Source organism: Pleurodeles waltl, chromosome 7 (assembly GCF_031143425.1).
Source record: "Pleurodeles waltl isolate 20211129_DDA chromosome 7, aPleWal1.hap1.20221129, whole genome shotgun sequence".
Lineage (NCBI taxonomy): Eukaryota > Metazoa > Chordata > Amphibia > Caudata > Salamandridae > Pleurodeles > Pleurodeles waltl.
In genome coordinates, this window is record NC_090446.1 from 970126721 (window position 1) to 970147490 (window position 20770).

At 43.9% G+C, this 20770-nt stretch overlaps 1 protein-coding gene across 2 annotated transcripts in view; it reads right to left on the reverse strand.

Annotated features, from left to right (window-relative positions):
- Window positions 1-291: 291 nt before the first annotated feature.
- The window catches only part of NPTX1 (neuronal pentraxin 1), a 57758-nt gene continuing 37279 nt past the window's right edge, over window positions 292-20770 (reverse strand). For both annotated transcript variants that reach the window (XM_069199729.1, XM_069199731.1), the window contains exon 5: window positions 292-5219. In XM_069199729.1, the coding sequence (XP_069055830.1) occupies window positions 4998-5219 (222 nt within the window). In that variant the 3' untranslated portion in view covers window positions 292-4997. The remainder of the gene's footprint in view (window positions 5220-20770) is intronic.

Here is a 20770-nt window from a genome sequence, read left to right on the forward strand (position 1 = left end):
ACGAAGACTAAACTAAACACATCTCTGTTTCTTCATTCACCCTGCAGCAGCAGCACATGCCCGCACCTGGCAGCACACCAGTGGGTACAGCCGGAGGAAAATGGCTTACAGGATAATTGGGACTTTTGAAAGGCAGGAGCTTTGGGTCGGATTTCAAGGAAAGGCAGAGCCAGTCACTGTTCTACACATTTATATCTCCTTTAAGTTGTTTCCTCTGCTCCCTGTGGTGATTGGCGACCAGGCCCAATTTGATCTTAGAAACTTTACAGAAAAATAACAAAGTAGGCAAAGTTCTGAAGCAGTATATTTCTTTATTTTTTATTGTGTAAAAATAAACTCAACATTTCATGTCCTTTTAGCGGTAAAAGAAAATCAAATGCAGTAAATTCAATAGAAAATGAACCACAAACACATCGGTGGAAGCTGTTGACCTGTGACATACAACGTACAACCTAGCAAAAAGCCAAAGGATGTTGTGAAATCGAGGTGAACTGAAAAGGTGTACAGCTTTGCTGAACAAGAACGACAATGCAGGTACTGTCATTCTTTAGTTCTGCCTGTACAATATTTACAACTCATGAATATCACTACATGTTGGCGTATAAGACATACAAGGAAACATGGTGGTATTGTCTTCAAGAGAGTCATAAACCTTACAAACCAATTGATGTGTGTGCAGAAATCATCTTTCTTTTTCTGTCCCTAGCCTAAGTCTTATTCCATATTTAATTTTCTATTGTTAAAAAATGCCTGAATCCGCAAGCCCTTGTGCATGGCATCTCAGAAGTAAACCAGCTGATAGTGAAATCTCATGCTTTGACGAAAAGTGAATCAAGTCTGATATACAGCCCTCCCATCTTTCAGAGGTAGGGGCCTGTCTGTAGAGCTCAGATTCCCTCTAGGTCAACCATGCTGCGGTATGTTCATTAACAGCAGGGTGCAAGTGAACTAAGCAAGCCACGGCATAATAACCACAGTTACCCTCTCCACTCATTGTTTTAGTGTTGCAATGTTGCTAACCAGAAGGGTGAAAACAAGTTTCAAAAGTGGCAATGCCCGAAGTGGCATAGCTTGCTTAGAATTCTGTGGGACCAGATGCCACATGGAACTTGTGGAATGTTTTTCTCTCTGATCTAAAAAGAATGTATGAGTTGGGGAAGATAAGTCTTGGACACACAATACTCATTTGTAATAGTTACATACTCATAAAAACGTTTTCTTTTCTTTTTTTCTCTTTCTAAATTGTGCTTAAGTGCCTTACTGCCTTCAGTCAAGCTTTTAGTTAATCAGGAAACTGCCCACCCCACTTGCATGGCTTGAAATAGGTTGCTAAGTTCTAAAATACATTTCAATGCCCCATCGTTTGGATCCAAACAAGTACCTGTAGTTAGTTACTTCGCCTGCTTGCACTTGGGCCTTACTTCCTGTTTCAGTCATAACATGAAACAGGCATATCCAATCAAGTTACTCATTAGAATATCAACAGAAGCAGCATTCCTTGTCTCACTGATGTGGCTGGACAGTGTCACTGCTTCCATTCTTTAGCTTCTCCCCAAAAATCATTTTTGGCAGTAATCCAGTATACAGCCCCCTCCCCACACCTTGTGCCATAAACACGTCTGAGGGCTGCAAAGCAAGTAAATAAAAATATACAAAGTCTATTCCTTTTGAAAATAAGTGCTTTTATATTCTAATTTTTGCAGATTGTTTAGAGGTTTTTTGTGCCAGGGATTAATAGTTGTTTTAAATTTAAATCTACTTTTTAAAGTTATCATTTTTCGTACAAAATATATCAGTTATAAACTCATCTTTAATCTTTACAGTAAGAGCTCACACGCAGCGTTATCAAAAGTTGGAAAGCTTCGAGAGGTGTGAAGTCGGCCAACTTGGCCGGCGTGTAATAGTGTTTAAAATGCACTGGGAGTGGCAAGCAGCAAACACACGAAGGAAAATAGGGAGCTGCAATGCAGTGTTCAGTATAAAATAGCATGGCCTCAGAGCGAGGCATGATCAGTCACTGCAGGCTGCGAGATGGGTTTGGCTGAAGGGATGCAAGAACAGTTCGTATTTTGCCAGAAATAAATATTTCATGTACCTGGACAAGCCCATGGTTTACTACTCTGATTCACCGAGGCGTGGCTACAGTCTAGTTTTGGTGGTAAAACACCACCGTGCAGATATGTACCAATTAAAATAATCTAGAATTATGAGAGGTTCTCTTTTTTGAGACGCCTGGGGAGTAGTTCCACTCAGTCGACGTCAAGAAATACTGCCAAGTAAGGCACAGGGAGATTTGCATCAAAATCGGAGGTAACCTTAAACACAACTTTGACAAACTTGAAATGTATTCTGCCTGGCTCAGTCCCAGTTTCTCGAAAGTCCCCTTAGTTTTCAAATGTTTTTAAACATGTGCATCGCTAACCTGAAGAAAACAGTAGACGTTTCAAGAGGGAGTTTTCGGAGCGTGGGAAGGAGGCTGCGACCCTGCAGCTCCGTTCACCCCTCTGCGGCTATCGTCGTCTTCTGGGTGTGGGAACACATTGTCATCAGGCCCATCCTTCCACGCCACGGAGGTGTTGTGCCTGCTACGTCACAGCTGCGTGAACATCACGGGAAAGCAGCACTTGCGGTGCCTAAGCTTACTTAGAAGCAGCAGCCCAGCAGAAACTGTGCACGCTATGTCACAGCTGGCTTAGTGTCCCTGGAAACAAGCGTTTCAGATGCTCACTGGCGATAAATATCACAGCTTTATTTTTATTCGGGGCAAGCAGCAGTCCAGTCAGTGTGCCTCTTGTGTAACAACTTAACTGTACATGTCCAGAAAAAGCACAGCAGAAAGCTGCCTGCTTGGCATCCTGGGACAGGCCTGGTTCACCTGGTATGCCTTTTGTGTGACATCTTACCTTGTTCTTGTGTCCAAGAGTAAAGTAGATGCAGACATTTAGGGAAAAAATGTACATTACCCAACCTTGTTTTTCACTAGGCCTACGAGCCAGAAATGCTTGAACAGGGGACATGTAAAGTTGTGTAGCCTGGGTTTGTCTTTTGTCAAGTTGTATTGCTGAGTGAAAAATGTTGGGGTGCACACGGCCAGTCGAGCTGCTCAATAGAAAGCTGTATTCCATGACACCAGTAGACTGCATTACTGCACCACTCGAGATTGTGCAGCACCACATGCAAGCAAGCGGGCGCCTCGCGGCCTGATGACAACGCATTCATGCTTGTATCGTGATAAACGTGCGACCTGTACAGGAAATATGGGCTTCAAAATATGTGGACCATACACCAAATCGCAGTGCACTCAACATTCAGTGTTAAAAAACGGCACACTAGGAAAAGATTCTGAGTAGACGTTTTCTATTATAACATGAGATTTAAACCTAGATCACGCGTCACTCCTGAATGTGGGTCTTGCGCATGCGCTATACTCTGCAGCTGACTGGCCAATGGAGTACCGGAAGGTATGTGTTCAGTCTGTGTGTATGCCTTGTGCGAAATGAGTAAAAAAGCCTCTTCATTTTTTATATTCTAAAGTGAAAATCACGTGTCTGTTATTTTACTCGCTCAAACCAGCCAACTCATAAACGCGCCAGCCATGGCATTTGTTCGCACATTTACATATTTTGCGTCTCGTAAAAAATTGATTTTTCAGGGGAACAGAATGGGCCGAAAGCACAACAACAACTCTGTACATAAGTTTGCTGTTTCTCGTGACGTCTGCCGTGCGTTCAGCTTTAGAAACAGTGGGTTGACACGGGATTGTCGGGCATTCTTGCGGCGAGCTGGGTGAGAGTGGCGAGAGCAAAAACAACAAAAACTAAACCCCCAGAGAGGAGGGCACCTCTGACGAGCGGCGTGAAGCCCATTCATTTTCAGAACAGATGATAGTCAGCTAGTGATGTAATAAAGGGGTGGGGCTGATGATGCAGGCGCCTGCGGGGTGTGTGCCGAGGCACTATGGCTCTGAGCTGAGTTGGCAACGGGAAAGTCTGTACATCTAGAAAAGCAGGTTACTAGCGCCCTGTCATACCAGGCCTTCGAGGCACTCTCCGGAGCAGTGCTTGCAGAGGCAGAGAAACAATCGGACATATTCACTGCTTGGGTAGCAGCATCTTCCTTAAGGAAGTGTCGACATTGTCCAATCAAAGTCATGCATACTTATGTCAGTACTGTTGTGTTCTGTTAGCCATCGAAGTCCTGCAGAGAAGCCCCCACAACGTCTTCCTGGAATTGGCGCCTATGCTGACTCCTGGTTGGCGTCAGTTCTGCACAAGAGTGCAATTACTATCCGTTCACCGATGTCACCGCCCTACACGTACTGTGCTAACGAAAGGTACGTAGTCTTGTCCATGTAGGTTCTGCCGGGCGCGCCACTGGTTATGAAAATAATTACAGGGTGTACCTAAAGTGCTAGCACCCGAACTAAAAATGTGCCACCACCTGCACAGAACTGGCTGTGGGTAACCGCAATAACAAGCGCAAAATTGCAGAAAAGTGCCGTTACTGTCCAATTTGCACGGCTGTTTTGTTGAAAAAGTGCTGGTATTGTCCCTTTAAAACTTCTGCAGCCAAGCGAAGAGATTCCAGTACTGTCCAATTAAAAGTATCACAGCTCAGCAGCAAGTCCCGGTACTAACCTATGGCAGCCACGCTCAGAAATGCTCGTACAGTCCGCGTAGCAGGTACTGAGGCCTGGCAAGAATCCCCGTGTTGAACACTGCTCCGAATAAAGCCGCGCCCTCCCACAAACCTCCGTGCAAGCTCAACCTGGCCTATGGTGTGCTTGTTGCGATCTGCTTCGACACAGTTATTGACTTCTGAATGATGATAAACGGTGATTGATTGGTGATAGTTTTTTTGTTTTGTTTTTTGTTGTTGCTAGAAATGAAAACGCACCCGCCCTTTCCTCTTCCCCCGGGGGTGGAAAGGAAAGAGGCGGAAGCGGCGAATGGCTAAAAGGGGCTGGGCCATGCCCCGCCGAAGGGTCTGGGCGCGCCTCAGTTGATCTGGCGACAGGCCTCGAAGGTCCACTTTGTGGCCCCGCCGTAGATGTCGATGTTGGATTCGGACCAGGTGATAACGTTGCTGGCTGGGGCCTTGGTACTGCAGGTCGCCAGGTTGTACACTTCAGCGGGCACCAACTTCCGGTCCCAGATGTTGAAATGAGAGAGTTCTCCAACGAAGGCCTGCGTGGCGTCAAACCCGCCTCCGAGCGTATCCTGCAGATGAACACAGCAAGAAGAGAACTTTAGGATGTTTCTTTTATGATTTCTTATTTTACGATTTTTTAGAGCCTTGATTACAAAGAACAGGCTACTTACTGTTCACTGTGTGTGTTTTGAGACCTGAGTCAGACCTCTTACTTTCTTATATGAAAACAAATTACAGGGCACCCTGTATGCCCATGGAACTAGTGTAATTAAAGACATATAAATAAAAACAGTTGCAGAAGGAATCACTTACAGTAAATATTTAATACAGCTACAGGGCTACCTGACATAAAGGCCCTGCTGACACAATCAATGTGCTATAGATCAGTGATTTAAAACATTTAATCCCTTGTCATTGGTTGTACAGTACCTGCTTGTTTCTGACAAGTGCCAGTACACTCCAATTAAAATTATTGTGTTTTTCTTGAGAAGTGCAGGTACTCTCCCTCTCAAAATAAAGTACACATACAAACCAGTGACAGTTCCCATTAAAAGGGCTACAAGTGATGGCGAAATGCAAGTGAAAGGAAAGGGAAGAACAAAAATAAACATAAAATAAAATCATATAAATAAATGTATTAATGATACGGACATCATTACACAAAATAAAATCTAATTCAGAAATGATTTTTCAAATATCTCTCACATCTGACACAAAAAGCAAACACGATTAAGACCAATTAGTTGACATTTCGACCTCAAGATCTCATTTAAACACGGTATTCCTCAGTACAAGAAAGTAGCAACCTACATGTGACTAAAAAGTGACAACAAGCCATTTGTAATGCAATGGGTCTCGTGTTCGCTCGCGTTAGAGCTATTAGCCTTGTAAACTCCTAACTGGACTTTTCTTGCTACATAAATAGAAAATGAAAAATAAAACATTTGACATAAGCGAGACAATTCAAAGCGTTACAGCCGCCATAGGCATGAGTGTGAAGGAGAGACACAAAAGGAATAACAAGTTTGCTCGCAGTCAAATGTATCGGCAAACGTGCAATTATCCATGTAACACGGTCGGTGTCTAAGGTGGTAACAAGCCTGCCCTGAGGAGGAACAAACATAAAGCATTTACTAATGATAACAAAGGATTTTTGAAAAGCAAGCCCACAAACAAGTGAAAGTGATGGTCGTGGAGTGGGCATGAGTAGAAAGAAGCCCACAATACTGACAGGCCAAAGCGCTTGCACGCTCGACCTAAAAAGGGGGGTGGGGGGGCGTGTCTACATTAACAAGGTCCCACAGAGATCAAAGGGTCCATACATGTCCTAGGGCCATCCCATCACATGGGTGTAATGATTATTAATGAAAGTCATATAGGTGATCTGATATATCACCAAGGTCTCTGAGCATGATGGTAATAATGAAGCTGAAGAACGCATGGCCACCGGCTGCAGACGCACCATTTTGTAGAATTTCATTTATCAAAAGGACACATTTACTGCTTAAACCTATAAACATTAACAATAAAGATGTATGATTCTGATTCTCGAATCCCTATTCACACACCTTCAAGGGGGAACACAATTCTGATTCTAGAATTTTGTATTGAAACATCATAAATGGGACACCCACATCTAACTCTATAATATGAAATACAGAATCACATGCCATACACATGATCAAAATTACACATACTTTGCATTCTATAATCCTTATATAAGCATTTACAGACATACATTTTCCAGCTTTAGAATCCCCCACAATCATCAATTCGTCCTAAAATATGCATTATGGTATCCATATTTATTCTTTGAAGGGATTTGTGATTGTTGGTCTAGAATCCCTACTAACATATGATAAAATAAACACATAATTCGGATACTATTATGAATAGTCACTTATCAAAGGAGCAAACGCTTCTGGTTGTGGAATCCACACTCCTGACTGTAGAATGTATACCAACACATTGTGGAATGGACCCAAGATTATGATTCCCAAGATTATAATTCTAATATTCCTATTCACACATTATCAACGGGGACACAGTTCTAAGTCCTGAATCCCCATTTGCACATCGAAAGACTCAGGATTCTGATCCAAAATACACACTCATTCACCAAAGGGACACAAAGAGCCTCATTATGAACATGGCAGTCCAGACCACCATGCCGGCGGAAATTACCACCACTGGCATTTTGGTCTGGACCGCCATATAATGAACAAGGGAGACTGCCACAGACGGCCCTCCACCACCGCCAGGCTTCCGCCGGAAGGCACCCTGACGATGGTGGATTTCTCTATCCGACAGGGCAGCGCTGCTTGAAGCGCCGCCCTACAGATCTCTTTCAGTTCATAGACCTCAAGGCTCAATCCTGAGTTTATGCTTATTTTCTTTATACACTATTCTTTTGGGTGAAATCTTCTCCTCCTCCTACATAGCCTTGTCGCGCAGTCTGCGCGACGGGTGCTGCTGCACCCGCAGCACTGCGGCATTGACGTCGGCTCCATGTGGAGCCGTTGGCAATGTTCTGGCCCAGCATTCCGCTGTGCCGGCGGGCGGAAACACTGTTTCCGCCTGCCGGGCCAGTGGAATGTATATTATAGGGCCGGCGAGGTCTTCTAGGGGCTGGCGGTGTATGTTTAGACCGCCAGCATGAACACGGCGGGGAATCCCACCGTGTTCATAATGAGCCCCAAAATCTGACTCCACACTCTTTATTCAGTCTCCATTGGGATACAAATTCTGAACTGTAGAATCCATATTAGCACATCGTGGAAGGGACTCGTGCCTATGGTTCTAGAATATCTATTCACACATTATCAGAGATGAACAGAGTTCTGATTCTAAAATCCCTACTTACACTTCATCTAAACTGTCACAATAGCTTCAGTACAATTTTGAATTACTGATCACCCAACAATTAACCCCATCAGGGGGTCAATAATTATAAGGCTGCACTGCCTCACTCTGAATTCACAGTGAGCACTAACAGAGGGATATTAGAATATTTTTGTCTGCGTTCCTGCAAATCAATTACATTTGGCAATTCAGCAGCAACAGATGGTAAACATTCAGAATTATTCTCAAATAATCTTGTTTAATGGTACCAAAAGCAGTGGGATAGAGGGTTGCTAAAATATGTCACGTTCATTGAAACAGGCTGATTGAAGCGTTTCTCCCCAAGCATGCCCTACTGGATGCCAATATTGGACAATACCCATATTGGATGTGGCAGAAAAAGTTTACAAAAAAATTATGCATTCACATCTCTCTAGATGAGTAGATAATTGGAACAGTCTACCAGATAGGTTGACTAGATTTGTTAGTGCAATTAACACTCTCTAGTGCAGTGGTTCCCAACTGTTGTTCGGGGACCCCTGGGGGTCCGCAAAGCCTCCTCAGGGGGTCCGCGACTGCTTAGAAAATTAATTTATATGAACAGATTTGGTGCCCAGCTTTCAATAATTACTCAGTGAGGGGTACCCGGATTCCAGTAGTGATTCAGTGGGGGTCCCCAGGTTCCAGCAATGATAAAGTGGAGGTCCACAGAAGTCAAAAGGTTGGGAACCACTGCTCTAATGTGTAAGACTCTTTATGGTAAGTGTGTTCAAATTACAGGTAGATGGCTGTTTGCTACTTTTCTGACCATTTCTAAAGCCTTTGACACCAATGACTGCACCAGAGTTTTAATCAAATACAGCTACGCTGGTACTTTCCCTTGTATTATGAATCTGATCCAGGTGGTCAATTCTGGTAACATAGAAGTATGTGCACAATGCAGGAGGGCATTAGACAGGCAATCCCAGCGGATGAGCGGCTAGGAAGGAGTGTATGAAGATCGGACTGACACTTACAGGGCTATTTACCCTGCAGAGGTCAATGGGGGTGATATCAGTCTTTGCTGTATGCGGACCATATGCCAAAATTAGATCTGTCAGTTGATGGGTAAGAGCTCATATTATCTCAGGCTAATTAGTATTTTAAGAAACAACACCATGACTTCAACTTAGAGCATATAAAGTTAGTGTGCTCTGGGAAAGGTAGGTGTAGTTATGGCTGATATTTCTAGTGGCGTGAATTAGAATCAGCTAACATCCGCATATACCATATATATTTTGGTTTTCACTGTCTCAAAAACGGAGAAATCATGTTATAAGGGCCAGAAACTCACATCAAGCAAGATGCTGGGTTCAAGCTGCTTTTGCTTTAAATACAAAGCATGGTCTAACGTATACTACTTAGGAATACATTTTGGAAAGTTTAGTAGCCTCTAAATGGAAGCGAGATTTATGGTGGGATCAAAGCTGACAGAAGGGATGTTATGCTGGACCGTTTCATTTACACAGTACTGTGGGTCCCAAACTACTGTATACTTCATCTGCAGCACATCATCTGAAGACTTGTACTCAGATCACTGAGATACAAGCAAGGGGGCGCCTGTGAAATGCCACTTAAAGATCGTGATGAGTTAGCAAGTGTATGCAAATAAGGTCCATATTCTGAGCTTGCTATTTGAGGAGGTGATCAAGAATTCAAACAACTTATAAAAGCTTGTGATTTGGGGATAATTGCCCAAGTGAACAATCAATGAATCAAGTACATTTATGATCTGCTCCTTGCTCCCCGACAATCAGGATTCCACGTACTCCCCTCTACTGAGACAGCACTCACTTCACTCCCCTCTACTGAGACAGCACTCACACATATAATCAACTTCACTCCCCTTCACTGAGACATCACTCACACATATAACCAACTTCACTCCCCTTCACTGAGACAGCACTCACACATATAACCAACTTCACTCCCGTCCACTGAGACAGCACTCACACATATAATCAACTTCACTCCCCTTCACTGAGACAGTACTCACACATATAACCAACTTCACTCCCATCCACTGAGACAGCACTCACACATATAATCAACTTCACTCCTCTCTACTGAGACAGCACGCACACATATACTCACCTTCACTCCCCTCTACTGAGACAGCACTCACACACATTTAATCAACTTCACTCCCCTCTACTGAGACAGCACGCACACATATACTCACCTTCACTCCCCTCTACTGAGACAGCACTCACCCACATATAATCAGCTTCACTCCCCTCTACTGAGACATCACTCACACATATAACCAACTTCACTCCCCTCTACTGAGACAGCACGCGCACATATACTCACCTTCACTCCCCTCTACTGAGACAGCACTCACCCACATATAATCAGCTTCACTTCCCTCTACTGAGACATAACTCACTTCACTCCCCTCTACTGAGACAGCACTCACACATATAATCAACTTCACTCCCCTTCACTGAGACATCACTCACACATATAACCAACTTCACTCCCCTTCACTGAGACAGCACTCACACATATAATCAACTTCACTCCTCTCTACTGAGACAGAACTCACACACATAGAATCAACTTCACTCCCCTCTACTGAGACAGCACTCACACATATATAATCAGCTTCACTTCCCTCTACTGAGACATAACTCACTTCACTCCCCTCTACTGAGACAGCACTCACACATATAATCAACTTCACTCCCCTTCACTGAGACATCACTCACACATATAACCAACTTCACTCCCCTTCACTGAGACAGCACTCACACATATAATCAACTTCACTCCTCTCTACTGAGACAGAACTCACACACATAGAATCAACTTCACTCCCCTCTACTGAGACAGCACTCACACATATATAATCAACTTCACTCCCCTCCACTGAGACAGCACTCACACATATAACCAACTTCACTCCCCTCCACTGAGACAGCACTCACACATATAACCAACTTCACTCCCCTCCACTGAGACAGCACTCACACACATATAATCAACTTCATTCCCCTTCAATGAGACAGCACTCACACATATAATCATCTTCACTCCCCTTCACTGAGACAGCACTCACACATATAATCATATTCACTCCCCTTCACTGAGACAGCACTCACACATATAACCTACTTCACTCCCCTCTACTGAGATAGCACTCACACACATATAATCAACTTCACTCCCCTCCACTGCGACAGCACTCGCACACATATAATCAACTTGACTCCCCTCTACTGAGACAGCACTCACACATATAACCAACTTCACTCCCCTCCACTGAGACAGCACTCACACATATAACCAACTTCACTCCCCTCTACTGAGACAGCACTCACACATATAATCAACTTTACTCCCCTCCACTGAGACAGCACTCACACATATAACCAACTTCACTCCCTTCCACTGAGACAGCACTCACATATAATCAACTTCACTCCCCTCCACTGAGACAGCACTCACACACATATAACCAACTTCAAAGCAACAGCCCAGCACGTTCTTCTCTTCTTCATTCCTCGGTCTGCCTGCTGCGCTTGGTATGTTTGATCATGCTACTCTGACCCTTAAGGTTCTCGACATGAAGGGCTCTGCCCTTAAATGCTCTAACCCCTCCTATCGCTCGTACACTTCTGGTACAGTTGCCTGGGACTCCAGACTATCCCAACCGACTGCTCTTTCAGTTCATGGACCTCAAGACTCAGTCCCAAGTTTATGCTTATTTTCTTTATACACTACTGTATTCTTTTTGGTGAAATCTTCTCCTCCTTTGGTTACTCGCATCATCTCTGTTCTGGTGGTACCCAAATATTTTCCTATTCCACATCTTTCTCAAGACTTCTCCAGTTAAGCACATCGGATGCCACTACAGTCATCCCTCATTGTATGGCATTAAGATCCCTCATGCTGGGCTCCTCCAAGGCAGGGATCCAATACCTTCCTTCCTCAGCTGCACACACCTCTTCGCTCCCGACATTTCCCCCTCTGAAGAAATCTTAGAGTTCTTTCTAGTACTACTGCAGATCGGAATCTTTCATTACTACTGCAATGCCAGCCCCGTATCAAGTATTAAATACACAAAGGCTCTTTCCATGCATCCTATTACACACAGCCATATCTCCGCACAATGGGATTTATTTTGCGGCGGTCTGATTGCAGGTCCGTCTATTTAATTGTTTACCCTGTTGGACAAAGCCTTAAAGTAAGCCACAAGAGCACATGCTCTCTTCCCAGGCACCCCTCCCCTATTCACATCAACACCGGGCTGGCGGCCTGGCTGTCTTAAAACAGAGGCTGTTACACGTTGCCAACACTTGTATTTGAAGTTGTTCATGACTTTGCCCCTGACTAACGTTTGACAGCCATAGCCTGCTACAGTCATTACAATCACCTACTTTTTGCTCACCAGAAACTTCTGGCTTCACCCAAACCCCCCAGTGCTGTATCGTGGTTTTGGCTCTTCCTTCCACTATGACCCCAAGTACTTCCTGCTAACATCAGGACCAGCCTCTCCATTCAGGAATGTTAACGAACACAAAAGGATCACCATCTGGTCGTAGAAGACAAAGACTGATCTCAACATCCGACCGTCCCCACTCACAGTAAAGATGTGGATCCAATACATTTGCTTTCAAGCGCATGGAACCCTATATTAGGTGTGTATGAATGTAAATTTCAGGTTTTTTTCCTCATTCTTATTCATTTTTCTTATTCATGTACGGTCTTATATTGCTGCTTGTTATATAACTGTGTTTTACTCTCATCACATACTCTGCATCTAGTTTTTTTCCAATCATACACCTGCCTACGATATTAAGCATGAGAAGCGCTTATCCCGATTGTAACATGAAAAATCAAAAATGGATTAAATATTCTGATTCCAGACTCTAGATTTACTCACTAAAGAAGCACATGATTCTGATTTTCAAATGATCACTCTCTCATCAAAGGACCGCAGGATTATAATTTGAGAATCCTTATTTACACATCTTTAAGATGGTCCTGGATTACTACTTTAGAACATATATTCACTCAAAAAAGGAATCACAGATCTGACTTTGTGGCCTACATTTTTGGTATTGATTGTAAGTGGTGCTTCAAAGCCGGATAGGGTTTCACTTTTTCAAATCCTTTCGTACTGTGATGAATCTTCCTTTTTGCGTATGACGCACAATTTTCCACTTTCTTTAGACATTTGATTTTTTTTCTCTTCTTTTTGCTGTGTATTCGGACTCCCTACTCAAGATGGTCTAAGGAGAATTCACATCACTCTCTGGGGAAAGCAAGATTCATTACAAAGCGCAAATTCTTTAAGTGTAACAGTTAGCGTCTGCGGGGAAGACCCATTACAGATCATAACCAGTAGCGAGAGAGAGCGGTTTAATAAGTCGACATAAAAGATGCTGCCCTTTCTGCCTATTTTATTCCTGATGAAGGTCAAAGCTAGACCTTGAGTTTCCACATACACTGCATGGTTTCTGCACTAATTCCACCCGTCACCTTGCATCATATCCTCACGGTGTTCACCACAAGAGATTATTATAAAGATTATAAACATAAAAGAACCCAGTTATTCCCTTTTAATTAAACATAATTGCTCCACGTTGTTAGCTAATACTCAAATTCAGCACATGACATGCCGCCTTACAAATTCATCTTTTTCAGTTTTTCTACTTTACGAAGAAATAAAGTTGCTGGTACTAATATGACCGTTTCCAAGGTTACACCACAGATACCTCCCTTCCTGGACTTCTTTAATGTTATGCTTAAAAAGGACTGGAATTAACAATTTTTACACAGATTTGCGACATACAATTCAGTCTCCATAATATACAAGTAACAATTAAAATTACATTTTGTCCTAGGACTTTTCTCCCAACTACGTGGACAGGTTTAATGGCCAAATGGCAGAGACTACACTAGTTAAAAACTACTTTCTTGGTAATGTTTTGTCTTTCATGACATACAATTATAGCGACACATATTTACCACTTACCTTCGGTGTGTCAAGCCAGAAACCTCAGCGTAGTAGTATCACAGGGATCCAGCCAGTTAATCAATTGATTCGCTGTGAGTTTCACGCAAGCACCACTCTTTGCATTAAGCAGAAGAGTCCACTAATACCCTTGCAGCAAATGTCACTAATTGTGAATTAACCCAAATTTTCTGCACCTAGGCACCTCTAACCAAGGATGAAACTAGTTTGTGTGGGAAAGAAGTAGCTCTGCGCACTTTGCACCACCTATTATGCTGTTTCTATTTTGCACCGATCGGCCTCCTTCCACCCCTGCCACCTCCTGCTTTTGACACATCCCACAGAAACACTTCACTGATGCCTTACTGGGTGCCAGTTCCCACTGTGCCCCCTGGATGCCCCTGGCATCTGCTGTCTAGGGTTACCCCAACGGCCCCCTTCTCAAGCAGTTCACTCCATCTAACTGTCTGTGTTGAGGTCATCTGATCAGATGGATTTTGGGTTGCAGCATCAGCTGCATTTCCCTGTGGTCATGCCTACCGCTCATGTCACAGACCCCAGGAACCCCTAACGAGAGGCACATTGTGAAAATTGTTTGCTTCAATCCATTCAGAGGACTTAACGCACATTACCTGACCAGAGACCATGCTGGCCATATCGAAGTTGTTATGTTTCTGTCTTGAAGTATCTTGACCAACATGCAAGTCTTTTGACCCTTTTTACCCAGCAAGGGATTGAGTGAAAGATGCCCGGCCCATTAAACTTTTACAATGCAGGTCTACGGGTAGACCTGTGACCCCTTTCTTGGTCAAGCATAGCCAGTGCCATTGAATATACCTCAAAAGCTGCTTTGACCTCTGAGTACACATTCAAGAGGTATACCATTTTATGTGCTCAGGTCCCTGCCCAGTAAGGACACCTGACGCTTTTACCCCCCCTTGACCTCCAAGAAAGCTTCGCTACCTGCTTGGCAACCTCTTGTGGCCAGCAGTAGGAGCACCTGCTGCCCATGTCTTATGTGCAGGGGTGGGATGGCCATTAACTCAGTCTGGCTAATGCCAGACTGGCTGGCTGTATTAAGGGTTCAAGCAGGTTCCCTGCTGGTGTATGACTGGTCCCCACCTCGTTTGTGGCCACTTCATTGTGAGGTAACAATAACTGCCCTATGCCCTTGATGCCGCACATGAGTTGAGAGCTATTCTGAGCCAATAATATTACACTCTCGCTAAGTGACACCTCAAAATTTCTTAGTACTTAATGTAGGTGATTTTGCCTAGTGAGCACACCCATGGATGCACGTGGAGGATCGGACACATTTAAGGACTCTTTCCCACTTCATCTACTCCTTCCTACCTATGCTACTTCATGGAATAAGAATACAGACCACTTTCCCAGTCCAAACAATGCGTTCTCACCCAAGGTCTCAGCCTACCACAAGAAATGATCTCCTGCACCAAAGCTATTAAACAAATCTTTTTCTCCTCATAATCTCTCTTTCCATCATTGAATCAGACTGCTGCCTGGATCTATAAAGTATGTTGTGGCCATCTAGTGCTGGTATCCATCCTTGAGACTTGCACCCTACCAAAAATGGCATTAAAATGGTTGTGTACCATGGTCACAGGTCTTCTGTTTCGAGAGAGCATTGGTCATTGTCAAAAGTAAGACAATGGTTTCTCCCCATCAATATAGAGGTTGAAATTCCTCTCCATGTCTGTCCTGTTGCTATATTTCATTAAACAGGAGCTGTGTCCATCCATAAAAACAGAGGGAACTCAAAATATCCAACAATGAGGGTTGGAACCAAAAACATCCAACAATGAGCGTTGGGATCCTGACACACACCAGTAATCGATTTTGCTTTGCTGTGAGTGGCTGTAGGGGATAATTTTGAACACATAGAATCAAGCCCCACAGGAAGAGGGAGAAGACATCTTCCAGTAGTCAAGTGTTCATCAAGGAAAATGGCCAATTGGTGTACCTACTGGCCTCTGCCCCTGTATGAGCATGTGGTGCGCTCTCGATTCCCCTTACACAGTTTGATTCCCCCTATATTAGATTCAGATCCTACCACATGAGCATTTTTGTTTGTTCTATGTGATAATTACTACAGGGATCATTTATGTAGAGAGGGTAAGAGTCAAGTGTCACACATCCTGAAGAAGGTCACTGACCTGGCTGGGCTTCAAAGCTGGCTGAAACAGATCCACTCTTATGATCAGGCATTAACTGTTTTTCCATGGCACTCCCCTTACACGTTTTTTAAGGTTGAGCGCGCATGCGCTCTGGCATGTTGTAATCTATCTGTGGGCTTTTACCCATGCCCACCGCAAGCCCATCACTATCACTTTTTTGGTGGGCTTGCCTTTCAAAAAGCCTTTGATATCGTTGGTAAATGCTTTACGTTTCTCCCTCCTTGGGGCAGTTTTATTATCGCCTTGGCCATCAACCCTGTTAGATGGATAATTGCACTTTTGCCGATACGTTTGACTGCGAGCAAACATCTTTTTCCTTCTCTGTCTCTCCTTAGTGCTCATGACGGCCGTGGCGCTTTGAATCAGCTCGCTTATGTCAACTATTTTACTTTTTATTTTCAATTTGTATGGCAACAAAAGTCCAGTTAAGAATTTACAGTGCTAATTGCTCTTACTCGAGCAAACGCAAGACTTATTACATTGTAAATGCTTGTTAATATTATCATGAGCACCCCCATTGAATTTTATTTGAAAGACCCACTAGATAATTTTATTCTTAAGTCTCTGAGATCTTCCAATTATGTTTCATGAACATATAAGAGCTCCCAATGTTGGCTGAGCTCATTAAACAATGATTTGCCTTGAATATGGAGAGTACCCAGTGGTGAAGCATGCCACAAATTGTGGGTGAGGGTTCTTTGTCTCCAAATACTTTTTGCTTTTATTGCGGAGTCTGTCACACTAGTATGTATCTTCTGCTGGTTCGCTTTTTTTGTGTGTAGGTATTTTGTACCAAAAATTATATTTGCTTTTGAGTATGACTTAGGAGGTTTTGTGTATGCACATGCATGTGTGTGAGAGGAAGCCTTGCAAATGACAACTACCTCCATTTAGTTGAGGCTCAGAGAAGAAATTATGTGGCTAACTATGTGGCTTTCAGGGGTTTGTGGCAGGGCATCGGTCACATTAAAAGTGGTTCACTCTGTGACCACGGTCAGATGCTCTTCCCCTCGCCCTTTTCTTCCAAGCGACAGAAGTGCATCAGTTGCTACACTCTGCGCTGCTAAGCTCTGGCTCTGTAGATGAAACCTGCCATGGCCCTCTGAGTACCTCTCTCGGGGACACATCCATCAAACATCAGACGTCTTGGCCACCAGCTGACGCTGCATGAGAAGAACGCGCTGCTTTGTAAGCTGGATCATACTTCCCCCTGCTACAAAGGGCCCTGGACATTGCTTTATCTCCAACCAACGGCAAATGAATTCATGGCTTCAAAGGCAAGGGTGGGGGGGACTGCCTTTGTCTCAATGTGTTATCATCAAAAGCAGCACTGCTGGCGGGGAGCCTGGGCCTCTTTCTGTCTCTGCCACTCGCTCTGATGTACTCACCCTCCTGGCCTGCTCTGCGCAGTCCTCCTTCTAAGGAGGCAGAGACGCAAAATCTGCAGGGCTGTTTCTTTAGGAGGAGCAAGATACTGCGTTGCCGTTCTGTCTCCCTCAGCCACTGCCCCCTCCCCGTCCTCCTCGAGCCTTTTGAATGTGCAATGACCTTGACAACTATTTACAGTGCAACTTGTGTGTGTGGCGCTTGGCACTTCAGCTGAGGGTGTAGGGGTGGGCAGTGAGAGGCCACCCCTAACCTCCTAGAGCCTTCTAGAACATGCAATGACCTTGACAACTATTTACAGTGCAACTTGTGTGTGTGGCGCTTGGCACTTCATCTGAGGGTGTAGGGGTGGGCAGTGAGAGGTCACCCCTTACCTCCTAGAGCCTTCTAGAACATGCAATGACCTTGACAATTATTTACAGTGCAACTTGTGTGTGTGGCGCATGACACTTCAGCTGAGGGTGTAGGGGTGGGCAGTGAGAGGTCACCCCTAACCTCCTAGAGCCTTCTAGAACATGCAATGACCTTGACAATTATTTACAGTGCAACTTGTGTGTGTGGCGCATGACACTTCAGCTGAGGGTGTAGGGGTGGGCAGTGAGAGGTCACCCCTAACCTCCTAGAGCCTTCTAGAACATGCAATGACCTTGACAATTATTTACAGTGCAACTTGTGTGTGTGGCGCATGACACTTCATCTGAGGGTGTAGGGGTGGGCAGTGAGAGGTCACCCCTAACCTCCTAGAGCCTTCTAGAACGTGCAATGACCTTGACAATTATTTACAGTGCAACTTGTGTGTGTGGCGCATGACACTTCAGCTGAGGGTGTAGGGGTGGGCAGTGAGAGGTCACCCCTAACCTCCTAGAGCCTTCTAGAACGTGCAATGACCTTGACAATTATCTACAGTGCAACTTGTGTGTGTGGCGCATGAAACTTCAGCTGAGGGTGTAGGAGTGGGCAGTAAGAGGCCGCCGTACTCCGCGATCCTTTTGAATGTGCAATGACCTTGACAATTATTTACAGTGCAACTTGTGTGTGTGGCGCATGGCACTTCAGCTGGGGATATAGGGGTGGGCAGGGAGAGGCCACCCCAAACCCCCTAGAGCCTTCTAGGACATGCAATGACTTTGACAACTATTTACAGTGCAACTTGTGTGTGTGGCGCATGACACTTCATCTGAGGGTGTAGGAGTGGGCAGTAAGAGGCCGCCGTAGACCGCAATCCTTTTGAATGTCCAATGACCGTGGCAACTATTTATAGTGCAACTTGTGTGTGTGGCTAGGGGTGCGCAGTGCAAGGCAGGTAATTTGGCCACGGGTCTTCCAGAGAGATTCCAAATACATGATCTCACAAACAGAGGGTCCATTATGAACTAACTTTACTTGTGAGAAGGACCACTAGAATTACGCAAAATACGCTGACAAAGTTTGTGGCTCGGAAAGAAAAATTATGCAGCAAACAATGTGATTAAATGCAAGCCATGCTAAACATTCCATGGACTTAACATCTTGCTAGTTTGACATTTTTAACACATATTACTACAAGAGGGTCCCAGTGCTATAAAATTGAATAGTTTTTGTCCCAAAACAGGTAAAAACTTTAGGATTCATTGGCACTCAAGTTTAAGTTTATCTCCTCAAACTGTCAAGGTCACCAAACAATCCTGGCTCACGGTCTGCAGGCTTCATAAACAACTCTATGCTGCAGTGGAATCCCATAAAACGTGATAGGAGCACAAATAAATTCCAAATTGCTTTTTGGAAGTGCTCTTTGTGGAGGGCTCCTAAATTGTCTGCTTGCACGACTGCAGCAATGACTTACTGCAGCAGTTCACAGTATTCTAGAACTCCCTAAAATTGACTCAATTTTAAAGCTGCAGAAAGCTGCCTGCCAAATCCAGGGTCAAGTTTAAAATACTGACACTGTTCTTAATATGTGTCCATTACATGGCACCTTCTAATCTTGGACAAAAAAATAGGAATACATAGCCTCTCATCTTATACATCATGTATCACAGGAGTATTCACAGTTTGTGGAGCAGTTGCATTCTGCACCCAAAATAAAAGCGAGGGTCGATTTCAGAATTCTAGTAGCTGTTGTTTAATTGCAATGCTCGCCTCAAAGAAGAAACACTTCCCAAACTTTTTCTTAGATAAGCTCTTGAAATGGGAAACGACGAAACTGTTATTACAATATACATGCAATGGCCATTTTGGCAAGCAAGCTAAGGTTGAGTGAAATACAAACCTTTGTGTGTTTTATTGTGTATGGTATGGTATGCTATGCTATGGTATGGTACAGCTCTTAAGGAAATCGATCTGATTCGCGCACACCAGCATCACCCCTTAGTGCCTGTAAAACTCTCTAATGACAATGGGCTATTGCCAAAACTTTTGACCACCAATGCAATACTTCTTTCACTTTGTATGACCAACTTAATGGATACCCTTGACCAGGTCGAGAGTTTGATCCCTAGTTTGAAGAGTGTCAAAATAACACGCTTGGCCTTTGTGGATGACCTAATACTTCAATCTGAAATTCCGTTGAGCTTGAAAAGGCTGTCAAACCAGTTTCAGGTATGCAACTTTAGCAATTACTTAAAATCAACTTATTCAGAACCAAACCATACATTCCCCAGAAGAAAGCCAAATGTAGTTGGTTTATCGATAATACTGAAATTGAGCTTGTTAATTAAGATCCGTATTTAGGCGTATTGGTGGATATTAAGGCAACCTGGAACATACATTAGTCATCTGTGACCAAGTGCTGTTCTGGAATTGTTAATGGCCGGAAGAGGCTCGTGGTTACCTACAGGAGTGGACCGAGAGAAGCTGCCTTGTCTGCTTTTTGTTGCAAAGTCAATCCTGTTAATTTGTATGAGTCCATTGCTTTTATGGGATCAACTAATAACAAGTAGGAAGCTATTAGAATGAGGTGTGTGCGCAATCTGTTTAATATGACAACTTCAACCCTCCACAGTAGCACTGGATGAGAATTACATGTGATGTCTGTTTCAGTCCTAGTGGATGCACGTTCTGTTACCTATCACTGTGTACAAAAGCTGAGCTAGGTTACCTGAAAATGTTGAAATGTTGATTTATTCAGCACTCTCTCTGGGATGGAGCAGCAACAGTAAGTCTTCTTTTGTGCTACAACTGCAGCAATGTGTTGCTGAATATAATTTGGGATATTGAG